Here is a 26,605-nt window from a genome sequence, read left to right as displayed (position 1 = left end):
GGACATAAATTCATCGCCGCTAATTCATTATCAATACCAAGGCACTCGTGGGCAGCACTGGCAGCTCACACACTCACTGGCTTTAATAAGAGAAGGATTCATCTCCTACAAGAAGCAATTTCATCATGGTGTAGTTACAAGTTCTGTACTGCTCCATTTAGAAGTTCTCAAGAAACACAACTACGTATGTTTCTCTTGAAAAAGCCACACTTCACGACATCTGAAACCTTGCCTTTGACCCTTTACTTTTTTGGATGATATTAGAAGGCTGCACTGCACAGTCCCAATATCCTCTCAACTAGCCAGAAGTTAAAGATGGAGCAACCACCACTACTCAACACCAAAAGGTCTCAGACAAAGCAGCACCAAGGCAGCTCTGAGTCAATCCAGCACATCCCTTGCACGATCCTATGGCCTTTTCAACACAAGTCTACCCCAGCTGGGTCAGGCTTTCCCTAGCAACAGACTTGTTCAGCCTGAGCAGTCCTTTACATCTCTGAAATGAGAATGAGGATGGACAGCCTGCCATGAGCATCTCACCAGCAACCTCGATATCAGCTCTCGCTCACCTTTACTCTAATTTCTGATTTCCCTTTGTTTTCCCCCTTCTGACTTCGCTTCTGTGAAAACTGGCTTTTTTACTTCACAGTAGAGATGCAAAGTTAATCTTAAACAAGGACACCTTCAGTGTTTCCATTTTACAAAGAGCATCCCTTGACACTGGTTGCTGAAAACAAGCACTAAAGGTGCAGAAATTGTTTTAATACCATATTGCTTTCCAGTCCAGGGGTTGTAACACCCATTCTGAGGGCCAAGTCTGTGATCCACAAGGTTCCAAAGGGTCCTTTTTTAAGGGAGGGCATGAGGTTGCTCAACTTCTCATCTACCCTGAAATTCTGCACAGCTGGTAACAAGCACAGTGTGTTACCATCAGTGCTGGATGAATTCCCACACAAAGAAAGAACTACAAGGCTTAATACAAGAACACAATTGTGGCTGGTTCTACTTTTAGAGAGTAGCTTGCTCACACCACCACAGCTCACTTTGCCAATAATGGCTTTTCTGAGCACACTCTACTCCAAGAAGAGGTTGGCTTTCCCAGACAGCTACTGCTGCTCTCTGGTCAGCAGAGAGCTGATGTTACTGAGTGCAGAGCATTGCTCTCTCCCAAACTGCTCTAATGAAAGAGGCCTGACCACATCACCCCTCAGTAATGTCAGCTCAGAGCTGTGGGTCTTTCTGGGAGATCAGCACATCTTCTGAACAGTGTTGTTATTTATTCCCAACGGAGCCACTTCCTTTTCATCATGTGTTTTTTAGTTTTAATCTATGGCAGGTCCTTATAAAGACAGAGTCCAAAACAGCTACTGAACGTGGCTGTGGTCCAGCTGCCCTCACTCATCCCAGATTCCCAGCATGCAGCACATCCCTTTTCAGGCAAGCATCTCCAGAGTTCCCATCCCTCTCTAACAACAACAAAACATGTTTATTGCACTGAGTGGATTTAGTTCTGCATAATGTACCACGGGCTGCATATTGACATGTTTACTATCTACTGGATCAACTCAGTGGAGGGCTTGTCTGGCACACTGGAAAAAAACTTAGGGCTCTGAAACAATTCCTTGAAGACACTAAAAGATTGAATGATGTTAGGAAGAAGGAACTGAACTTCAGATAAAGCCACTCATCAGGTTTATAAGAAGCCTCTATCCTGTATGACTGTCATTGCTTAGAAGAGAAGCAGAAGGGCATGACTGAAAACAGAAGGAATGGTCTGAAAATGTGATGCCCATACACTCTAGAAACGGGAAAGTATAACTTGAGACCTTAATATATCTCTTCATTCTTATTCCTACAAATTATGCATCTTTTAAGGAAGCCATCAGGACTATCATACAGCCCTAAAAAAACCCATTTTAAGTGTTACTCAGTCATCACTGACCAAAGAGTCACTTCACCCCATGGCCTGGGTCTAGGCCCTCTTTGTTCCTGCAGTTTCAATGACACAGAAGGCAAAGCTAGAAAGTCTGAGAAGGAACAGCTTAGCAACCACAATTTCCCCTCAAGCCCATGAAAAGTTTCAGTACAGTTGCACCATTTGCAGACGTAAGGAAAAAAAAAATTACTACTGAAGTCTCAGGATTCTTTAATTGCATACTCTGCAAAGATGAAATTAAATGTGGAGTTCACAGAAATCAGTGGTTGGAGAGATTGCTTATGACACTTTACATTAACACAGGATTCCACCACCCACTGAGCTCTTGGTTTTGCCTCCATAGTGACACTATGAATGAGATATATATTTTAGTGTCTTTAATGTACTTACACAACCTCCCACAAAATTTCTGTACTCTCTAAGCTCACCTATCCTGTATGTGTCACATCAATCACTAGATCTCTTCCCAGGGAAGCCAGCTTCTGTGTTACCTCTTGGGATGTCAGAACCAGTAACAAGGAGGGAACTAAATCTACATCACGATTCAAGCTGCTTCCCTACCCACTGAACTATTTCTCTTCACTGAATATGCTACATAAACCTCTTTACACTTACCAAGATTTTATGAAGCTACATCTCTCAAGGTGGGGAGGGGATAGATAAAAGGCACCCCACGACCCAGAAAACGTCAATCATTTTAGATTTTGCTAAGCAAGACCATAACTGAATTTCAGCTTCTGTATTTCCAGCACTAGCACAACGCTGCCATCTTTGGCTTTCAAAACATGAAAGGGAATACTCAAACCCAAACAAAACCCCACTGTTTCCATTTGAATATAAGTCCTGAGAACATTCTTCATAATATATCTAAGGCCAAGAAAGTGGGCTTGGGGTTTTTTTTCATTTAATTACAAGTTAAGCTTTGGAGGACAAACCCAGACCACTATGATCTCCAAAACACTCACGGGACTGGAGATTATATTGCAATGTAGCTTGTAATTTCTGAGAAACATAATCTATTATCATTAATTTACCTCATACTACTGATCACTCCTATCAACCTTTTACAGAATTATTTTCACCCAGATTTGGAAGGAAAAAGTGGTGTCACAAGAGGCCAATCAAATTTGGTGCAAATACTTTAAAAGGCAACTAGATTCCCCTTCTCCACACACATTTTCCTTGTCTCCCACAGCCCTCAGAAAAATACACACATCCTACTTTAATCTTCTCTTCTGCCACTCTACTAACTATATATTCCAAATCCAAGGGCCACTGTGTTACCACACTGACCAGAACAAAACATTCACAAAAATAACACACAAAAGGGCGACAACCCACATCACAAACTCCAACTGTCTCTGCCTTTTTGCTCTTGCAATTTTCAGCTCTCATTGGCTAAAGATATCTCTGGCATTGTTGCTTTCCATGAACTTCCTCCAACTTCCCCATAAGTTTACACAAATGAAATTTCAGAATAAATCACATTCTTGTCCCTCATCTCGCTTGGGTTCTCTCTGCCAACATTTTACTTTGAGTATCAACAGGAACAGCAGCTTAGCAAAAGCGGAGCCAACAAAATGAACTGTATCCCTTTAATAACACTGATTGATGCCTTCTCTACACAGCTCACCAGAGCAAGGAGGTCTAGAATTAGCCCAGCTCACGTGAAAGCATCCTCATGACAAGTCATCCCCAAATTAATCCTCTCTGCCCAAGGCTGCTCTGATACACCACATCCCTCAGGGGCTCCTGTGAAGCCACATCCATTACCTCCTGCTGCTGAAATAGCACATCAGTGCCTCACTGGCACGGATTCCTGCTCATCCCCATGGGTGCACAGGGCAGGAATGGAGGCAGGATAACATCCAGCCCAGAACCCCCAGCTATCAAAGCCAGGAAAAGAGGCAGCAAACTTCCAACCCTGAACTGTAAAGCCCAGGTTATGGGCAATGCTGTAAGAGTCTCTGCTAACTGGAAGAGGAACCTCAGCATTAAATTCCTCACCCATTAACGCCCTGTAGGTGCGAACCACTGAAAGGCATTGTTTGAACCTTACCGTGGCTGGAACCGAGCACTCTAACCCCCAGCGAGCTGCTCCTGTGCATTTATAGGCAAGGGAAAGCTGCTAGAAACACCTGAATGCAATTCCAGGAGCATTCCCTGCAACGCCGCAGAGTCACAGCCTGGTCGAGTTCGTGAGAAAATTGACAAACAACAACAAAAACTGCAGAAGAAAGCAAGTAATGCCTAAATCACTAAAGATGAGCCCCCTCCTCACAGGAGACAGACTTCAAACTCCTGCACCTTTTCTCATCCCACACCTACACTTCCCTGGCAGCATCACAAAAGGAGCACGTGCCATTCTACACAAAATATGTAACATACAAGTGAGTAGGTGGCACATTATGATCAATAACTATGAGAGTAAAACATTTTTTTAATGGTGCTAATAATGTTTAAACCCAATGCCAGCAGCTTCAGTCTAATGCCTGCTAAAGTAAAAATGGAAGACTGAAATTACAAGCTGTTTATAACACTGAATTTATGTTTCACAATCTGTGATGACAATAGAGCTTAGCAAAAATTGTCTCTCCTGGGGACTGTTCTTTCCACCTTTAAAAAAAAAAAAAATAGTCGTGTGCATGATTTTATTTATTTGTTTTTAAAACACTTGTCTGCACATCCAAGTGACTCAGCAACTGGCTGACAGAAACCTATGGGATATACACTTAGGTAGCTGGGATAAGCAGCCAAATTCTTCCAGAATGAAAATTCATCATGTGGCTGGGCTCAGCAACTCACATTTAGGAAGACTTTACCATGCCCTTAGTTGCCTGCCAGGTTGCCACCCTGCAGTAATCCAGGAAAGCTGTCACTCTTTAAAAGCTTTTGGGGAATTTGTTTAGTATTATTATTTTCCAAAAATGGCTGGATAATCAGGCCAGATCATTCAGCTTCATTAGAAGCCAACTGACAAAACAGTATCATAACATACAATTGCATCCATAATGGTCAGCAAAGGATTTAATAGTGAGTCATAGATCCACAGAAAAATTACAAGTCTGATGCAATTACTCTTAACAATATGCAACACAGGGCCCTACTATGCTGTGCTAACCAGCTCTTAAGCAATTAAACACAGAAATCCCACATTCTCTGGCCTTCCACAGCAATGTTTCTGTTTTAACAAACTGAACTAAGACTTCCATTAGTCCCTTATTTCCAACAAAATATGGTGCTAAAAAAAAATAATGATCTAACTGAATGGAAGAAAACGTTAATGCTATCAAACTTAATTTAACAGAACAGAGAGCTCTCCCACCCCTCCCTTCACATGGCAGCTACACAGCTTAAAAATCACATAGGTCATGCTGTAACCTGCTTTCTCAAGGCAGTTAAAATATGACCAACTTGCAATCCCCAAAAAGGGCTTTAAAGGTATTAAATTACATATATGCAGGTGCTGTGGGGCTTTCCAGCCATGAGCTAACCAGACTGAAAAAAGAACCCTCCTCTCCAAATACAAGGTAAAACACGTGGGCTGGCGCCAGAGACAAGGTAACATAGTTCAGGCCTTATCAACCAAAAACACTTGCACCAGAACACAATTTAAGGCAAATGCAAACCAAAGTAGCTATACCAGAGGAGTTCCTATGTGAACTCACTTTTCTGGTGAATTGGATGCTTCTGACTCGCTTTTAGTACCACAAACCCAGCCCCAGCAAGGGAAGTGTCCTTTGTTCCACAAGGGCAGCGTTCACACGGGATTTATTGTCTCCGAGGCATCACAGCACAATAACCATGGAAAAAGAGAACCAAACACCTCTGTGATACCACTCAAGGTGAGTCCCTCCTCAAACAAAACATCCTTGATGCACACAGGTGAGAAGCTGCCAGATAAACAAGGCTGAGCATGGGAAACCAGAGCTCTTTAGGCACAGTCAACCACTAGAACTTCAGGAGTTTCATTTCTCTGAAAATACAAGGAAAGCTTGAGTACAGGATTTTCAACATATCTATGCAAATGTTCTCATCAGCAATTGATTGAACCTTACTGTAAAACAGTAAAAATAAAAAATAAAATAATCTAAATATACATCACTTGTTAAAACGACAAGAGCCAACAGTGGTTTACTTCAGCTGCTTCCCACACTTACATTTAAGGTGACATTTCAGCCCATACTGTCTGTTTTACATTTACATACTGCCCAAGACAATGGATTTCCAACCTCATACACAGTTTTACACACTGCCTAGATGCACTGTGGGTGATGCACAATGCTGCAATGCTGGTGAGCAGAACAGTTTGGGTATTCAACCAGCCAGGCTCTGTGAAGTTCTATTGCTTGGCAACTGCAGATCCTGTCACCATATCCCCTTTTATCTGGAAAGGCACAGCAAGCAGGAGAATTACTATTCACCCTCTGGTAGGTGCTTCTGGAGAGCCTGGGGTGCAACAGGTTACCCTGATGCATTTCTAACAAACTCCCCCGTGAGAAAGCAGCGGGTCCAACAGGGTGACACAAATAAATCCATGGCACCTTTCATTCAGCAGCTCCTCATCAGGGATTACCACTTCCACCCCCCTGCTCAGCCAAAACTGGGGGGAAGAGTGTTGCAAGAAGGGTGTTGCAAGACTTTGGGGGGCAAGAGGACGCAGGAAATTGCAGGAGATGGGACTAGGACAAACCAAGCAGCAGTATCAAACCTGGATGCTGCTCTAGGCACTCCCAGCTGCAGGAACCTCCCCTCACTGGGATGTGCAGCAGCACAGATTTACTCCAGAAGGCAAATCAAGGCAAGACCAAGATGGAGAGCTCAGTCCTCATCACTGTTTTTATCCTTTACCTTGTATACACACCCTCTCCTACCTGAAGGCACAGATGAAGAACAAACACTTAATCTGACTGTACCCCGCTCCCTGGTGCTATTTCACTATTTGTTCTGATCATGAAGAAGATAATGTAAAAAATTAGAAGAAATTTGAGTCAGAAAAGATGGATAACATCAAGGAGAGAAAAACAACTGAGTGAAGGTTTTGCTTTGGTTTTATAGTGGATATCTACAGAGGGATGTACACAAAAGGAGATTTATCTCAGGCACACAACTTTAAAGTCATCATTAAAATTAGCTTGTTGCTTTCACCAGGAAAAAGTGGATCTAAACATGCTTTTCTAGGTTTAACCTGAACTGATTCTTGAAATGCACCATTTTTGGAAAGATCACTACTTCAAAATATCTCATCCTCTCAAAAAGCAATTTTCATCTTAGGCAGGGGGACACAACACACTTGAAGTTTTCAGACTCAAATTTTCTTAACTGCAATAGAACTTAACTGCCATGACCTGGTTGATGGAATTAAAATAAAAATATCCTCCCTGGAGGAACTGTGGAGTGAGCAACTGCTGTCAAAAGTGGTTTAGCACTAGAACACCTGGAACCTCAGCCTGTGAGCAGGTGTGTTTCTCCAGTAAAGTACTAACAAATGTGCACTATTTAATATTTAAATTATTATAGAAAATATATTTATAATTAACCTATGGTAAGAAATCTTTCCTTAGAGAACTTTGATTAAAAATTAAACAGTGAACTTTATCCACTGCAACAGATGAAAGGAGGAACTAGACAAAGGGAAGCAAGAGAAACCACATGAACCCTGCAATACACTACTAAATATATAAACCTAAGTGACATATTCTTTAGTTTCATTGCATTCAGAAACCTTTTTATCATGATAGCAATTCAGACACTTTACATTCTGCAAGACAGACAAAACAATATTAACTGTTCTCAATGGCTGCCATCCCTCAAACAGAGGGACCACCCCAAAAAATAATTCTGAGTATCTGATGAGAAGGAAACTGACACAGGGGCAGAAACTGCTCACAAGACTTCAGAATTAGGCTACACGACTGCATCAAAGCAAACCTCTCTCTGGACCTAGATTACATTCAAAAAAGCTCTGGCGAGACTGTTTTCTTCAGACACAAGGAAGGTTTCTCCAAGCTCTGAAATCCCACAACTAATTATAGCACCCCACATCCTTCCCCACCATCATCAACAGCAAAACCAGCTGCCAATCTGGGAGGTAGAAGAAGAATCTAATCTCCACTGTGCCACTACAGCCACCCCAAAAAAGGCATTCTTCTGCCTGTAGCTATGATTTGCCTGCCCAAACAACATGAAGTCCCATCAGCCAAGCAGCTCCTGCCAACACAAGCTGTGCTGCCGGGGCGGGCGTTCGGTGGCACAACCGCGCTGGGTAACGGTGCCACGGCCAAACACGAAGCTGTAAACCCAGCCAGGGAAAGAAAAACTAAGTAACAGGAGGGGGGAAAGCACAGGTAAAAAGGATTTGGACAAGAACGCCCTCCTTTGCAGCCGCCAGCTTGAAGGTGAGCTGGTGTGGGAGCAGAGGTGATGGACAGCCCTCGGCCTCGCCTCACCCGTCTGACAGCTCGGCTGGCCCCGCGCCGCTGTTGTGAAAGAAAACCACGGTATTTGTGCAAGGCTAGTTGGTTCCATGTTAAGAAAACACATCTGAGCCGACAGTGCTTTGCTTTACCACATGCCAGCTTCATTCAGCCTCAGAGCCAGAAAGCAGGACTCGGTCTCCTCACTGCCTCCACAGTAAACCAGCAATTTAGGACACAGACAAAGTCCTGAACTCAGAGCCACCCCCGATCTGTGAAAGGGCCACACTGCCTTTAACAGAAAACTTCCTAGTCCGCTTTGGAAAACATGAGTGCCCAAAGAAGGAGGTCCCCAAGTGACAGGAATGCCTGTGTTGGGTAACACAGTGTAAAGATGTGTACAATGGAGCAGATAAAAACAAAGAAATTCAAAGAAAGGGCCCGGGAAGCAATCTTTGTTTTGGTGTGAACTGGTGCACACCCATGCCGGAGAGGGGAGAAACAGGACTGGGTCTTCATGGAGACCGTTAATTTATTAAAATGTCACAACAAAAAGAGAATACTGTGACTAACAGATCCTGGGAGCTCCAGGCAGCTAAACCAATCCAAAGGATGATGGTTTATCAGAAAGGAAAGGCTGGTCAAAAGGAAATAATGAAGCAGATCTCCATCAAAGAACAAAAAGCAGGTCTGAGCATAGAGCCAGAAGCAAGACTGCACCAGAACTTACAAATGAAGTGTAAAACATCAGACTTGGCAATCCTGCTGCCAAGGAATTATTTACCACACCACGATCAATATTACGATACACACAGAGACGAGTATTTTTATCTCAACCTCCATTTGACCCGGTGGGAGCTACAGACACTTTCTCACACTAATTCACATACTTCAAGGAGAGTCAAGATGGGAAAAAAAGAGTTGGAAGCATCTCAGGTTCTGTCTTATTTCAGCCCGTTTTCACTGAATCATACCAAAACTATCTGAGGGAATAGCTAAGAATTGATTTGTGCTATCCAGGACCTGATCAGTAAAGCAAAATATTCAAGGATCACTGGAAGAGGTTTTGTTCATGCACCGAGCCAAATCCTTGTTGTGCTTTCAGCCCTTTCAAGTCTTTGCTCTTCCTTCACTGCATCAAAAGTATCTCTTAAAAATTCCTCTGAAAAGCCTGGATAAGTGCCTGAATTTTCAAGATCTATTCTCTATAGCCCTGAGCAAGACTGATGGGAAGTAAGCTTTCCTTCTCAATGGCTACTTTTAAGTTTTTGGTGGTTTGTTGTTTTTTTTTTAAAGGCAACTACTACTAGACCTATTACAAATTTGGAAACTGCAGCTCAGAAAATAGGGAAGGAGGGGAAGGCAATGGAGGGAGGAAGTAAGGATTTTTCAATCAACTTGAAAAATCCTTACTTCAGTGAACTGGCAAATAATGTGTTAGACATCTTGCTTCTGAAACACAACCCCGCCAAAGGGAAAAGGGTTAATTATATCCCCTATGCTCCAGAGTATTTCAACAGGCTATGAATTATGTTCTTCTGAAGGGCAAGTTGTTCTTTTATTTATTGTTTAAAGCAAAACATAAACACGAAGTGTCCAACCCTAAGGTGGTGATTACCACTTTTACTTAAACAGAAATGCAGGGCTGCAGGCTTTCTCTGCTATAAAGCTTTTAAACCTGTTCTGTTCCTCTGACATTTTCCCCCCTCACTCTCCTCTGATAGAGATCACAAAAACAGCTAAGACATCTGACATACAGGAGAACATCCTGCTGATTAAGAGAAAACAAGAGCACATAACTCTTGAGAGGATACAAAGCATCACTTCCTAATGCGTTCTACTCTGTCAGCACAACAAGCATCTTGTCATTTCAAAGGGAAACTGGTCATATTGATTTTTCCAAAACACAAGTATTATAAAAATATTATACATTTAATTGGTCTTAACAAAGTGTTCTTGTAGTGGGCATATCAACAGAGATCCTACAAGGCAAGATATAAGGTATCAAGGTGTGGCTGTGGGTATTTGAAGATCCTCTGCAAGCAGCAGCATTGAGAACTGCCAAGATCACTGCTCATAAAGTGATCTTCTTGCAGCTCCTTTAAACCTCAGCTCGACTGAGAGGTGTCTTTAAAGTGTGGCAACTCTTACTCCTGAATTCACAACACTCTGAACAAACATCATACTTTGCTGAAAACCAGTGTCCTTTCCACGCCTCACCAAATTTCAACTATGCAACTCAGTGCTCCATGTTTGCTCAACTTTTTCTAGAGGAAAGGAAAGTTCTTTACACCCTCTCAGAGCAATTTATTCCTCTCGTTGTTCCCTTGCAAAAGCCAGGCCAACTGAATCAGCTCCTCTGGCTGGAAACCGCACACCCTGCCTGTCAGGAAGCCGGCAGGATTTTTTTTTTCCTGTTTTGTTTACAAATTCAAAAACTGAGTTCTTCTCAGCAGGGTCAGCCATCCCTTTTGCCCCCCATTCCCAGTTTTCTACAATCCTAATTATGGCAACATTGAGGAAAATTTGTATATGCTTTCCAAGGAAAAGGTGTATTTCTTCTTCTCTTGGTTCTTTATTTCTGTTTTAACATAGTATACCAGAGTGTACAGCCAGGACAAGTTTCCATGGTTTGAAGACCATCTGAAAAGTTAGGCAGAACACAGGTTATTACATCCCCTTTGAGAATATCCCTTCAGAAAAATTCTTTAAAATCAGAATTTTGTGAGGGATGCAGCAGAGGAGCATCCTCCCACCTGCTCTTAGTCCTCCAGGGGACTAAACTAAGTTCTCTCTTCCTGGAGTGATAATTCAAGGCTTCTTTATAGCTTGCTTCCAGTATAACTCAGAACAGTGTACATCCTCCCTTTAATTTCTTCCAACAAATCCCCTTTCAGCAGAATTTACTCTCACATATGCAACGTGGGCAGAGTCTAGTAATGTGACTTAATAGTTCCTAACCAACGGAAAAAAAAGGTTTTGCTAACAGTAAGTTCTAGGAAGGAAAAAAAACAAATTTTAAATCTTACCTGCCCTTACCACAGCGTTTCTAATTAGTATCTGTCAAAAGAGCACTTCCATCACAAGAAAAGAACAAAGCTGCAGAATGACAGATGATTTGCTATTCACCAGAAGGTAATTGCAAACAACAACACACACACAAAATGTTGTGCGTCCCACTCCTCTGCTGCCCCTGCATCCTCCCTCTGCCACTGTGCCCCGCTGCAGAGGAGCAGGGCACTGCCACAGCATGGGCACGGGGATTTCGGGGGAGAACGAATGGTCTGAGCCAAGCAACAGAGACACAGGTCAGTGTTTCTGACAAAGTACCCCAGCACCGAGGAGACCAATGCAAAATTTAATCTTCAGCTTCTATCATTAGCCACTTAAGACGTCTCTTCCCCCCACCTGGCTGCGGGGTGAGCGTGTTCGGTGCGCGGATTATCATTCCTCGGAGGTAACTCAGCCGGCCAGACCATCACACACACACCTGTTCTCACTGCACACATCCCTGTCCCGGCACCCAGGGCAGCGTTGAGTTACTTCAGAGAGAGTCACTTCCACATTCCACCCTCAAACTCCCCTCCAAGAAGCGATCAGTCACTCTCAGCTTTCACACTTCAGTAATTTTGGAATCAACAGGAAATGGAGATCAATTGTGATTTTACTAACTCAATAGTGACTCATCATTCAACTCCCTGCAGCCTTCGAATTCATCTGTGAAGAGACGTGATAGCGAGGCCAAATTAAAAATAGCAAATCTGGCTCACTCACAATTAACACTCACTTGTCCATCAGATTTGCCCCGGATTGCGAAATTTTGGGGATTGCGACATTCCGACGGTTTTGCGTCAGATCCCAAACGCACTCACAATGTCTCTTTCTCAACCCAACCAGGAAAAATAATCAATGGCAACATTTATTATATAAAGCAACTGTACCACACCCTCTAACATCCATCCTCGCTCAATGTGAACACGTCTAAATAAGAGTTAACTCTGCCCATCAGCATCCCCAGCTACTGACAACGAATCTTCTATTCTTCCTATTATGAAAACACTCTCAAATCATTAATTTCTTTCTGCTTACACAACCTTCGAGCCATAAAAAAAACCCCGAAATTTGCATGAAATCGAAAGTCAATAAAAAACAATTATTTCATTTACAAAAATAGAAAATCATTTTATATAAACCACTTAAATGCATTCTTCTAAAAATAAACTTAATTACAAATCTAACATGAAACTGTAACAGCATATATTAGGGCAAATGCCTACTGTAATTTAAATAAAATAAAAATAGTAAGCATATAATTTACACCAAAAAAAAAGTTGGGACTGGTGAATTTGCTGTACAGCGCTCTCTTGGAGCCACCCTTTGATGAAATGCTCAGAGAGCTTTTACTTTCAACACTACTTCTGCAGTGCCTTATTTCAGTTTACTCCAATGGTTCAGTTCAACAAGCTCTTAATCCCAAATTAAAAAGGACTCCCTGCATAGAAACCTGTGAAACAGTCAGTGGGCAAGATCTATGAACTCTAAACTTTTGAGAAACAATGACAAACTATTTTCTCTGTTTATTTTGTTTTAATCATGCCTCTCCTTCACACTTGGAGTTTTAATTAAGTCTTAAAACCCAGATCTTCTGCATTTCAATTAAAATTCCGTTTTCCATCCAAATAAAAAAATAACACAAATGAGAAGTAATCTACCAGAAAATACATCATTTGCCATTTTGTCACTTAAAAATGTGAAAATTAAGGATCTGAGCCAATGCATCCAAGGCATCTAATTATTTACATGAATTTGTAGAAACACATTGCTATTCACTAGCAAAAAGGTCTGTACTTTCAAAAATGGCTGTTTGTGAATCAGAGTCCTAACAGCTGTCAGTCACTAAAAACATCCAACTAAAAATATGCAAAATGAGATTAAAACTATTCAGAGTGAGCTCTTCCTGCTTGCTGCTATAAGTCACTACGAAATCCATTTACTTCATCTCAATAAAAGAAAAAAAATACATACTAGTAGTGCTCTAAGGCCTTCACACTAAGGAAGAAATAGACTTTGAAGGACAAATTGGATCAAAATTCAAAACATTTTCACTAGAAGGTTACAAAGCCACATGATCCCATCCCCCTGGCCTCTCGCAGTGCACTCCCATGAGAACAGAGGGGAGTGCACACAACCAGGGTGTGCAGACATCCCAAATGGAGCATCCCTCCCTCCCCCTGCAAAATCAGTAAACGTGACATGGCAATTACATCCTCAGCCCCTTCACTCTCCCCTCCTCCCCATCAAACAGGATTCACCTCCTCCCATGTCAGCAGCTCTGGGAGAAGCTGCAAGGACACTGAACACAAACTCAGGCACTGGGAGACGCTGGGAGCAGGGATGGTCATGCTGAGCTCAGAGCAGTGTTTTGGTCCTGCAGTGCACAAGGGCTGTGGCCACACGTGCAACGCACAGCAAACACGGCAGAGCTGCACACTTCTGTGAGCAGCTGCTCCTGAAGGAAGAGAAACCCCTGGAATGAACAGAGAGCATCCCAGCACATCCTCGCAGCCAGGCCGAGCCACGCTCAACCCACCTCAACTTCTGTCTCATTCCTGCTGCACATGACACCAGGTAATGCTCACAGCTGCCTGTGAAGACCTGGGTGTATTTTTAGTGCAATATACTATCTCTTATCAGTCAGCTGATGCCAACACCCCCATCCTCACACTTCTGTTCAGAGCACAGTCATGGAACGCCTGGCAAGGAGCAGCTTCCCAGTGAAAGTGCTGTCACCTGGATGACAGAGCCACAGGAGCATCCCCAGCCACATCCCTGCTGCAGAAACCAAGCCTTGAACCACCACCCAAGGACAGCACTTTCTGCATTGTACAAATGGGGAGGGAAATACACACACCCGGAGGAGGAATACAATTTCTTCAATACTGGCAGCTCCTGAAGCACGAGATGTGATCACTCCCTATTTTAGCATGCATGACTACCAATGCTCACACAAATTATCTGGTTCCTTTTAAAATCCAGTATTTAAAATTACAGTATTTAACTTGAGGCTTTTCTATCCAGCTAGTGGATGAATAAAGGTGAATGCACCAGTAACATCTTGCTACACTTTATTTTGTTCTTCGTTAAAAGGAAGACCCTTGCTCTGAATTTATACTTTTCAAATCAGTATTTAAACAAAATCAAATCTGGAAAAAAAAAAAAAATGTGAACACAACTATGCAGCATTGTGATACAGCATCTGATTCCCACATTCCAACTCTCTTTCCCTTCAGCACTGCAATGTATTACAGACAAATTTAAAAATAAAGTCACTGATATCAACTACAAAGACACCAAGAAAATCCTCAGACAGTATTGGCTTAGCCAGTGGAATGTGTAATTCTTGTCTACATACTATCACTTTCTTTCATGAAAAATACTGGAAATATCTTTTTGCCAGGTTAACCAACTCTGACTTCAATCTCACTGACATTTCTTAAGTAGAGCTGAATAATTCCATTCATATGCAAATGGTACAATAAATCGTGAGTAGCAGCATTTGCAGCTCCCTCACAGAGAGGAGCATTTACACTCTCCAAGTCTCATCCACAGTGATGCACCGAAAATGATATCAGGCCCTAAAGGTACAGCCCCAGCAATTTACAGAAGGAGTATTTTCAGCCTTGATGTTGACTGGGTGTTTTTTTTTCACTTTGTGGGGTATTTTTAAATATTAAGGAGATGAAAGAATGGAGAACTGAGATTGCATCTGTTGCCATCACAATTTAACCACAGTCCATGTATTTATACAGTGGAATCTCCAAAATAACACTGCATCTGTTAAGATGACAGTGATTTTCCATGGGCTGCGCTGTGCTGTAGCTGAGTTACTCTAAAGCTGTCGCTTTTGAAGTGCTGATTTCGATCCACCCCAAATTCTTTCTGTAATCTTCCTCAAACGTGTTGAATTATAAAGCTGTTGTGTTCCTCAGTGCGGCTTGGGAACAACAAAACCCTCATACAACTCATCAGTGGGCATTTGGCACTGAAGCCTCCCAGCTAATGCAACATGTTTATTTAAACAATGAACTGCCCAAAGAGCTGCACAGCCCGTGTACAAACAGATGTGTGTTTCATGTGTGCTCTGCTGCAGCCCAGAACCCCAGCACACACACTCCACTGCCCTTCTCTGCCTGATTCCTGCAGGACAACAACTGCATTGGCTTGGAAGGGCCTTTGCTCCTTCAGAACCACAACCTGCCTAAGAATATCTAAGCTGGAATCTTAAAAGAGACCCTCACACCGCTCACAGAATGTGAACATTGGATATGTATGTCATGTCTCTTGTTGAGACAGTATAAATGAAAATATTTGTCCACGTAGTCAGCCTACTCCAGTGTGACAAAAATATAAACATTTTATTAGCAGTCACACAAAAAAAGAAACAAACAAACCTTCAGTCACTCCCAGGCAGGACCCTGGCAGGCTCAAGTCAGTCTCTAACCAAGCCAAGTCCCAAGTTTGAAATAACAAACTTGCTTTTCTTACACCCCATTGCTACTCTTTTCTACAGGGACAACTGCAGAGACCCCAGCTCCACCAAGGACACAGCTGCAGGGAACACCAACATCACTTAATAACACAAAATCTCCACATCCAAGGTGCACAAGCAACAGGACCAAGAACAGACCCTTGGACTTTTTGCATCCTCCTGCACACACAAGTGGTCACACATCCTACTGGCCTTCAACTTTCCCCAGTCTCCCATCTCTCAGGTCTGAGGAAGAGGAGCAAAGTGCACAGATGGACATTCACTCATTCCATGCATCACAGGAGACACAGTGTCTGCAAGGGACCAATAAACTGACATCCATCTCAGAAACAAACAACACGACAAAAGCTTCAGCCACAATGAACTGAATGATATTAACTGCAACACAAGCTGCTTCATCCTGCTGGGGCTCAGAACAATCAGACAGAAGTAACAGTTAATCCAGTAGTGGAAGTTGGGCTCTATCACAATTCCAGTGGGCTCCCCCTTCTATCCAGTGGAACTCCGAAATCAAAGTTTGCCTCATCACCCTGTTGAGTCTCTCTGAAGTTGGTTCTCAGTTGAAAGAAAGGTAGAACTACATGAAAGCTTCAAAAAGCAACCCATGCTATGTAGGTCCAGCAGTATTTTGGAGAACAAACCAAATCCCCAGTGGGACACATTGAATTGACTAAGGAAGACAACAACCCAACTACACATGAAAAATCCAAAAAAGAGAAAAAAAAGAACACAACAAAACTAATTTCTGCCCTGGCAGAGCACAGGGACAGGGCAAACAAGGAATTTCCATTGCCATTTCAACTCTTCACACTTCAGCCAAGTGTTACTCCGGGGTCAGCTGAGCTGAGTGAACACATGTCCATTCCTACCGTGCAGGGCTGGCTCCTCACTCCCTGCCCAACATGAACAGAGTGCGCTCTTCAAACCTTTCAAGGCTGCTCTCACACTGACATACCAAGGGATGTGAGAAGAGCAGCAGGGAAGTAAAAAGTACTACTTGTAGAAGGTCAAAATGTGGAGACAACTCCAAAGTGAAGCCAATGGAAATAACAAGGAAAGCAGCTCAGTGAGATCCTGGATAAAGCCCTTCCTGCAAGCACAAGCCAACTCTCTTGTAAAAAGTTGGTTATAGACAGTTTCCAGGGGCAGCTGTCACCAGATCTTTCTCCAAAATGCTGTATTCCTTTGACTAAGGCTTAAGGTTTGAACTCTCCCTGTCTACAAGAAGACCTTCCACTTTCAGAAAATCCTGCAATCATTTTTATGGCTGCTCTATCACACGTCATTATGGGGGCTTTTTCCCCTATCCCATAAATTCCTTTGGGAGCTTGCTTCTCAAATATAATGAGCTGCCTGTCTACAGAATCAGGAAAATGAGCACTGAGTCAATTTATGTTTGGGGAAGCTGTTTCTGCATCCAAGAGACCTGGAATTCTCTTTCCCCACCAACAACGCTCTCCAAACACAATGGCTCAGCTCTTGCAAACTTTTCCTGGAAGGCTTCTCAAGCTGAGCACCACGATCCACATGCAAATCAGACACCGGGTCCCACTAAGTACAAGCACCTTGCTAGAACAGCTCTTACAAACCCACAGCAATGCTAACAGAGAAGGGTAAATAAAACAAAGCAATGCCACCCTAACCTCAGCAACACACAGCAATCAGCAGACCCTTTGAACTGCTGTGCTCAAACTTCTCATCCCATAAATGCCCTCCCTGTTTCAGCAGAAATGTGTCTGTAACTAAAAACAAAGGGAGCACCTTGGTCCTCCCTGCAGCTTCTCTCATCTGTCTTACACAAGAACTGCCAGTACACCACAGTTTGAAGATAATGATGTACTCTCACTTGAGAATCACACACTCAGCTGCAGTTACCTACTGTATTCCAGTAGTAACAAATGGGAGAGATACTTCAAAGAGCACATTATCCCAGCTCTAATTTATGCATGCTCCCTCTTACCATCAAGCCATTTATTTTAAACCTGTCAGATATACTTGTAACATAGCATCATGAATAATTTAAAAAGTAATCTGTATAAACCAAGTTTATAAACTTAACAGCAGGTACAGTACCTTTCATTCAAGCAGACTGCTCTCTGATAAAGTACAAGGGATCTTTGACTACTTCAGCATGTATTCATTTCATGCATTCTGAACTTCAAAAAATTCTTCTTTCCTGCCTCCAATCAAACCCTCTGCTATTTGAACAGTATTGTGTAAGGAGCTCACTTAAATGAGTAGTGTAATAATTTGCAAATTGTTCATATTAAAGGAAAAAACTACAAAGCTGCTGGAAACAGTCAGTAAAAATGACCCATCACCAATTCAACAGCAGGGGATAACCATTTGTGTAAAGTTTGCCTCTGTCATTAAAAACTCCTAATATTTCCTGCATCTGCCCGATGCTGTCATTTTCTGACACTGCTCCCAGCACAGGCAGAAGGGATGTTCAACAAAGAACTCCAAAAAAAGCCCACCTGTTAAGAGAAAGTGTTTTGATCAGTTGATGCTCACACTTCCAAGTAAACAAAGCTATCTTTACAGCATGTAATGGCACCAATAAGGGCTTGGAGATAACATTCCCTGACCGGTCACAGAGCTACTGCAGCAACGCGTGCCTCGCTGGCAACACAGGCACAAACTCCTTCGGCCAGGGGACCTGCCCCAGCACACCTTGACTAACAAGGGCTCACCAAGGCAGGACACACACACTGAGCTTATAAACTGTAGTGGCAAAGCACATACACCTGCAGTGTGACCGTTTAGTGCTTTAAAAGATTTATTTCTATCATGTACGCTTTTTTTAAGTCAGCAATGAAACGAAGTCTTAAAACCCAACCCGGTCAGCACTTCAGTGATAGTGGGAATTACTGCTCTAAGTTATTATTAAAATGACTTTGTGCTGCTGCAAAAGTGTGCATTTGATATTCTACCCAATTAGTTACTGGTGGATTTGGTCCTCTAAAGGAATAAACTTAGTGCTTTATTGGGATGCAAGATCCATTCTCCTGAGATAGGTCAAAGAAAACAGCCTCACTGAAAAAATTCTCTGGGAAGCTGCTGAAATATACAAATGTTTGTTTCTGCCCATACCATCAAGTTTACCAAGAAAGAAACAGACTAACTGGAAATGTACAGGTCTGGATATTTCAAAATAAATAAATAAATAAAACTGTTACATTAAAGTTTAGGAGTCATATGTAAACCAATCTGTAAATAAAGAAACAATTTTGCTTTTCAGCACATTTTAAACAATCTCGTGCCACAACAGCAACTTCCTGAGGATATCAACACTGAAGAAGTTAATTGGTGTCTTGCAAGATATCCTAAGGGAATGGCTCATGTTTTGCATTTGCAAAGGTTAGAAAGCAAAACTTTCAGTGATAAGGGCGAGTTAAACCTTCACAACACACCCGGGTTCGCCTGAATGCATCTCCTTAATTAATTAATAAGTCAAAGTGTTATCAAATTTAATGAGCAAAACCAACAGGTCCTGTCTAAAGGAACCAGAATCTATCTTTGAGCTCGAGGACTCGGTACAGCTGTTTGCCGAGCACAGAAACATATGAATGAACACTGAGTGCTGCTGATCGCTTGCCTGTCCTCAAAGTTTCTCTCAGACAGTTCTGGACACAAAAAAAGACAAATATAGTACTCCAGAAATCAGTCCAGATTGTACCTGTCATGACTTGGCTAACAGGGAAAAAAAGCAGCCCAAAAAAACCACACACAAGACAGGCTGGCTAACAACCACAAATGTGTCTTCATCAACTGCTGTTTGTTGAGTTCTGCTTTTGTACAATAAAAAAAAAATGAAACTATTCTTTTTTAAGTGGCTTTCATAAATCATAAAAACTAATCCAACTAACCTACACAAAGAAGCTGTCTATACAATTTACAGTGATAGAAAAATTATACATGTCAAATAGATCAAAATACTAAAACAGTATTTCTACCTTTCAAACACATCACTGCATTCCCAAAGTCTTTTTGCACACAAACTCTTAAAAGCAGCACGTTCCATTAGCACCAAAGCCCAGAAACCTTAAAAGCTCAGCTCTGTCAGGAAGATCCAAATTAAACTGCAACTACAAATCTGCAACAACTTTAATTATGAGACTCCCGAGACAATTACTTAAACTGCAGCTTTTTTTAAATTTAGCATCCACAATAGTTTTCAATAATAAACTGCAGTTTACCCATTCCTATGTACGCAATCACACATAAATAAAAAACAGCTGCTACTTGATAACATCCGAAAGCATTTCCAAATGTGAAAGCTTTACACTGAGATCCAAGTAAGAATGCATTTAATTTCATAAACCAAAGTTCCAGGAATTTTTTCAGTTGCCATCAGCTTTTCAAGTACAATAATGCTCATGATTTCATTAATTTTACTACAGATAATTCAGATAAATACATTAACTTCTTAAAAATAATTTAATTCAGCACATTTTGTAAGTTATGAACTTTAGAGTCATTACAGATGATGAGCTAGATAAGTTGTTTGCTGTGTGGGATCACAAAGTTAACATCCAGTGTGAGAAAAACAGGTTTCCTGCATGTGTTATTGCCTCTCTCTCTCTCAAAGTTCAGGACCATAAACAAACTTCTCTACAATGAAGTTTGCGGTAGCTCACAATTCACACAGATGGAATATACACACAATATAATTAATCATTTAACAAAACTGCCTCTTCTGCTCTCACTGAGATAATCATTCCAGTGATCACTGGTAAAATCTACCTCAGAGTAAAAAGAAAACAAAAATTACTGGGGAAGAGAAAAGGCATTAGTTAAACATGAACTGAAATTATCCTTTAAAGCTAATAGTTTCAGCCCTGAAATGGATTTTAATTTTAAATGTTAGGTGCTTAAAAAAAAAATTCTCCTCCAAGATCTCCTTAGTAAATTGCCAGTTTAGCAGAAAATTAAAAAGGATTTGAAACAACTTTTCCCATGGTAACACATACTGATAGAAATTAATTATTTACCAATGAAAACAGATTCAAAAATCATCACGTGGATGCTCTTTAACATTAGATTTTGTGTGTATCTTTCAAGATGAAAACAATTTCAGCATCACTGGCGTGTGCTTTAACTATACCCTAGAATTAGTTTGGAAGAAAAACACATCAGGGAAAAGCTGACACGAAAATTAACACAGTAGTTGATCATATCTGAGCAATTTCCCTATTAAACCAAATAAATCATGTCTTCTGTTGGGCTGAAGTCAATCTAATTGATCTGTCTTCTTGCTCTCGGCAGTCCTTTTCTTCCCTCACTTCTCAGAACATAAAAAACTAAGCTAAATTTTCTTCACTTTACACACACAAAACCCCCCAGTGTTCCTCCCTCAAATGCTGGTCCAACACTGAAACTTCCAACACGCCCTTTTTCCACACCCATCCCTCTGCTTCCTCACGTTCAACACATTTTGCCTGATATTAGCTAAGTCCCTTCCATTTCCTAACCCTCTCAGTTTCTGACTCACACAAGCCTTTGCTCCAGTTCTGGTTTGCAAACCAGAAGTCCAACCCAAGACAATCAAAAAATGGTCCAAGTTCTGCCTGGCTCGCTCTCCCTGCCCCGGACTGCAGGCACCATCACTCCCCTTTCTGCTGCACCCCCTGATGCCAATTCCTCGCTGGCTCTGGCATTTTCCCCTCGCAGCCTCAATTAGAGCAGGAATTATCCAACTCCCAGCTACCAACACTCCCTAACCACTGGGTGTACAGGAAAACGCTGATGCAAAAGCGAGGTGTGTGTGTAACGCCGGCACTCAGCAGGTCATGAGGGCTTTACTAAGCAACCTGGGAGAGAGATCAAGCATCAGCATGAGCTACTGCTCATTATCAGAAACACAACATCCAGCCTGGATAGACAAACAAAAGCTCAGCGCTAACATGAGCAGACCCATCAAGATATCCATCAATCTGAAGTATTATCACACCTAAAACCATTATTTTCCTTCTAAGTGTTTAACCCTTTCCCTCCTAGACATTCCCTCTGTAAATACACAGAAGGCTGAAAATCAAAACCCCCATTATGCTCTAGGGAGAAAAGGAAGAAAACACCGTGTTTATGTCTCATCCTAAACCCACCCCCAGCATCAAACAGCCTCCAACAGTTGTAGCTTTACACATCAAACGCACGGGTACAGCACCACAAACTCCAGCTTAATGAAAGGTCTTCTCATTTCCATTTTTGTGCCGTTCTAACACAATCTCAGGGAATTCCTGGCATTTTTAAATTACTTTTTCTGAATCAGAAGCTCTCCACTGAAGTTACCTGCATTTTAAAGAGGTTTCTGTCACATAACTACACACACATTTTATATAATTTAGCATTAAAGGGATGGGTCTCTCCCCTCCAGTTGTAACTCCTTTGTATTCCTATTTAGGAATGCCTTGCTTGTTTGACCGAAAATGGAAGTGCCTTTTAGCTATGACACAGTATATATGAAAAACAAATAAAAATTAAGATTAATCTTCCTTCCACTATTGTGGGGAGAGAGAAGAATATGAAGAGATGTAAAACATCTGCTCTGGAGATCATTTTTCCCCCTAACAGCAAAATTCTTTCAGCAATAACTCGTGAAAACAAAGGCTATTAAACTGTAAACTACAAAGACAATCGATTAGAGGCAGTATTCAGCTAAGACAAGTTTTTCAGCATATCTTCCCATATTTAAATGCCTGGATCTTCTTCAGAAGATATTTCATTCAGGATGTTCATTTTAGGTAAGTGGTAACCACAAACACTTCAGAGGACTAGAACCTAAAATCCTAACATACTCTTCCTGCATTAGCTCATTCCCAGAGCTGGGTGAGCATTTTTATTTCAAGGTACTTTGTACCAGGTAAGACAAGGAAAACAATTCTGAGTGTGTATCCTAGCAGTTTAAGAATGCACCAAATCTCCTCCTCCCCCTGCTCTGTTTCTCCACGCTACTGGATCCTTTGTAAGCCCTTCCCTGAAGAAGGGCACGGAGGTTTTGTTTTTAAACTTAAAAGATTAATCTTCCCTCTTGAAAACACCTCTAGCCAAAAAGTTCAGCTCATGGAGGTAAGATTGCAGCTCTCCAGCCCTGGCTGGCCCAAAAGCCTAAACTGGGCCTTAATGTGAAAGGAGTTAACAGGCATTTACTGCCTAACGAAACATAATTATTACTCAACATGCATTACAGGCTCCATCTATGTGCTTCTTGCTCACTTATCTTTTTTTGTGTGCTTAGCCTCACTGCCAGTGCATCCAAAGAACTTCCCTTTCTTTTCAATCTGAAACCACTACTTTTAGAAAAGCCCTCCTGCCTCCTGAATTCTTTCCCTTTACATTTAAAATGGAGAAATCTGATCTCCTCGTTCCTTCCCTCCAACAACGCGTATCTTTCTGAAAGGGAGAGGCACACAACAACAGCTCCAGAAGTGCATTGAAAAACACACGGCAGAAGAAATTAAAGCATCAGGATGCAGTACAGGAACATCCCTGCTTCTGCAGACGCTGAAGGAGAGGGAGCACTGTTTAAAATGGTTGGGCTCAAAGGCACATTTACCATCTCTCCGTCTACAGAGATACTCCAGGAAACAAGGGAAGGCTAATTTCATGCAAGGGATCCTCAATCCAGCGTGAGCCCGACATACCAGGAGAAAACCGATCAGCCCCGGGATTAATCCGGCGATGATTGCAGTGTAATCAATGGCAGCGCAGCCCTCCCTGCCCCCTCGATTCCCCCTGCGCCCGAGAGGGGCGGGCACTGCAACACAATCACAGGTTGGAAACGCACAAAAACAAAGTCGGGGCTCTGGCAGCTCCCGAGAGAGGCGGGCTGCCGCGGGGATGGGCCGAGGATCCGCGGCAGGAGGGAGCCGGGCCCCGCACCGCGATCCCGATCCGCGTTCTCCCGGTGTTCCCGGGGAAGCGGCTCGCACGCTGCTCCAGCCCCGGCGCTGCGTGCAACACGGCCGCTCACAAAAATGCATCACCCCTAAGATCGCAGCCCGTTCGGCCATCAAACGTTTCTATTTAACCGCAAACGTAAAGCGTCAATGTGCGAATTCTTTTTTTTTTTTTTTTTTTTTTTTTTTTAATTAACGGCAGCCTGTGACCTTTAGATTGCGGGATGCCGCCGTAATTCCGCACCCGGCGCACAGCGAGTGGAACCCCTCCTCGGCGGTAAAGCGGCAATAAAAGGCAAGGCGTTCATTTCCAGGAATTCCTCACTCACTACGGCAGGTTATTGCATACAGCCTCTAAATATTGACAGAGATCAAGCTCCTTCCATGCGGGGAAAGCGAGCGGAATCCTTCCCAGCCCTGCGAGTGTTTACTACGCAGCTCGCAGCCCTGGCTGCGGCGTCTGAGCGCTGCCCCGCGCTCGGGGGGGACACAAAGGAGGGGCACGGCCCCCTCCGCCGGGCTCGGGGCTGCGGCGCTGCCGACCCGAGTGTACAAGCAGGCAGCCGCCTCCCAGGAAGGAAGGCGGGCATGGCAGGCAGGGAGACGCGCAGCCCCGGGTTGTTAAACGTGCTCGAAGAGCAGACGCGTAACAGGAGGAAAACACGCAGAGCCCCGCGGGCAGGGGCGAGACCCGCTCGGCGCCGCGGCGGGAAACGGCGGGAGCCCCGGGAGCCCCCCTCAGAGCCACGGGCAGGGAGCCCCTCACACGGAGCCCGGTACGAACAGGGAGCCCCTCGCACACAGCCCAGACACGCAGGGAAGCCCCTCACGCACACACACACACGGAGAGGGAGCCCCTCGCACAGGGAACCCCCTCACACACACAGGGAACCCCTTCGGCAGCCCCCTCACACACACACCCAAACACAGGGAGCCCCTCACGCATCCACACACGCAGCGAGGCCCCCCATCACCAGCCCACTCACACACATTCATACAGGGACCCCCCCCCCTCACATACACGCACAACACCCACATAAACACACACGCGCACATTCACAGAATAACACCCCCCACACACACAAACACAGGGACCCCCTCACACCCCCCCAAGCACACACATAGGCAGCCGCCGCCCTCGCCCCCTCCCCAGCAGCCCCTCACTCGGGGGCTCCCTCACCGCGGGGGTCCCTGCCGCATCCCCGGGCACGCACTGTACTCACTTTCCCCATTTGTTGGCCACAGACAAAGTGCGGCGAAGACGAGCAGGAACCCCCAGACGACGGCGAGGGACCCTCCTCCAGCGCCAGACTTCATTCCTCTTTCTTTAATTGGACAAAATCCCCCTTTCCGAAAACAAAACAAAGCAAAAAGAAGTCCAAAATTGTTCGCTTTCTTTCCTCTCCCCGTCCTCTAAAAATAACGAGCGGCGGAGGAGCAGCGGGGCAGGGTAAATAAATCCACGTTGCCTCAAGAAATGAAGGGAAAAAAAAAAAAAAAAAAACACGACCCTTCGGAGCGGCAAACCGGAGGGTTGTTGAGGTCCCTGGGTGTTGATCTTCCGGAGCAAGCACACCAAAAATACACAGATATTCACGATGTATTAACGGCAACAACAACAAGGCATGGAAGCCCCGGGGCGACGCTGTCTCCGGGGCGGCGGGGCGGGCTCGGGGCGGCGGGCGGGGGGCGCCGCCGTCTCCCCTCAGCGCTGGCTGCGGTGGTACATCGTGCACAGGAGCCGCAAACACGAGGCACATCGGGGCTGGCAGTCGGCATCTTCAACCTCCATTTTCAAACACCGCACACACGCACACACACAGAGACACAAAAACTGGGAGGGCCGCGGAGGGAGGGGAAGGGGGGGGGGCGCGACCCAGACAATCCTATTACAAAACAACAACAGCTCCGCCGTCCCCCCGCGCGGGGACGGGGCTGCCCCGGCGGGATCCCCGCGGCTCCGCTCCCCGCTCCGCCAGGGAGGGTGGGGGGAACACCCCACGCACAACCACCACCCACAACAACACCGCCGCCGCCACCACGAGTCCGGCTGCCTGCAGAGGCTCGAAATGCAGAATTTGGGTCGAAAATGAATTAAAAAGGCTTCCCCCCTACTCCTCCTCTTCCTCTCCTCGGCGCGGCTGCCACAAGCTCCTTCTCCAAAAAAAAAAAAAAAAAAAAAGAAAAAGAAAAAAAAAGGAAAAAAAAAGCCGAATCCAGGACACACACACAAAGCAGCAGCAGCGGCAGCAGCAGCAGCGGGGCGAGCGGAGCGCTCAGCACCCCGCCTCCTCCCCCCGCAGCTCTCCTCTTCGCATCCCTCCGAGCCGCCTTGCCATCGCGGCGGGGGCGGGGGGGAGGAGGACGACGACAACAACAACAACAACAAAAACCACCCAGCGAATTTGTAAATCCTTTTCCTTTTTTTTTTTTTTTTTTTTTTCCTTTCCTCCCTTTCCTCCTCTTTTCCCTCCTCCTCTGGGTGCGCGCGCGTTGCGAACCTTCCCCCGGCGCTGCCCAGCCCAAGGCAGGGGGAGGGGGATCCGGGAGAGGTGTGGGGGTGTGTGGGTGTGTGTGTGTGTGTGTGTGTGTGTGAGTGTGTGAGCGTGAGCAGGGGGGGCTGCGGGGGGCGAGCAAGGCGATCCGGTTTGCTGAAGGTCAAACCCCAGGAGCTTGTTGCGAAGGGTCTGTAATTCCTCCGGGGAGGGAACGGGGCGGGGAGGGAGACGGGGGGAAGGGTCTGCTGCTCTGCTGCTCCTCCCGATTAATTCGCCGCTCGCTTGCAGCAGAGTTCGCAGCGCTCTGC

General features: G+C 44.1%; 1 protein-coding gene across 1 annotated transcript in view; it reads right to left on the bottom strand.

Annotated features, from left to right (window-relative positions):
- The window catches only part of IGF1R (insulin like growth factor 1 receptor), a 166,998-nt gene extending 140,998 nt beyond the window's left edge, over window positions 1-26,000 (bottom strand). The window contains exon 1 of the mRNA XM_059481994.1: window positions 25,023-26,000. Coding sequence (XP_059337977.1) covers window positions 25,023-25,116 — 94 coding nt within the window. The 5' untranslated portion in view covers window positions 25,117-26,000. The remainder of the gene's footprint in view (window positions 1-25,022) is intronic.
- Between the last annotated feature and the right edge of the window lie 605 nt (window positions 26,001-26,605).

This window comes from Ammospiza nelsoni, chromosome 14 (assembly GCF_027579445.1).
Source record: "Ammospiza nelsoni isolate bAmmNel1 chromosome 14, bAmmNel1.pri, whole genome shotgun sequence".
Taxonomy (NCBI): domain Eukaryota; kingdom Metazoa; phylum Chordata; class Aves; order Passeriformes; family Passerellidae; genus Ammospiza; species Ammospiza nelsoni.
Note: the sequence above shows the minus strand (reverse complement) of the source record. Positions and strands in the feature narration are given on the sequence as shown.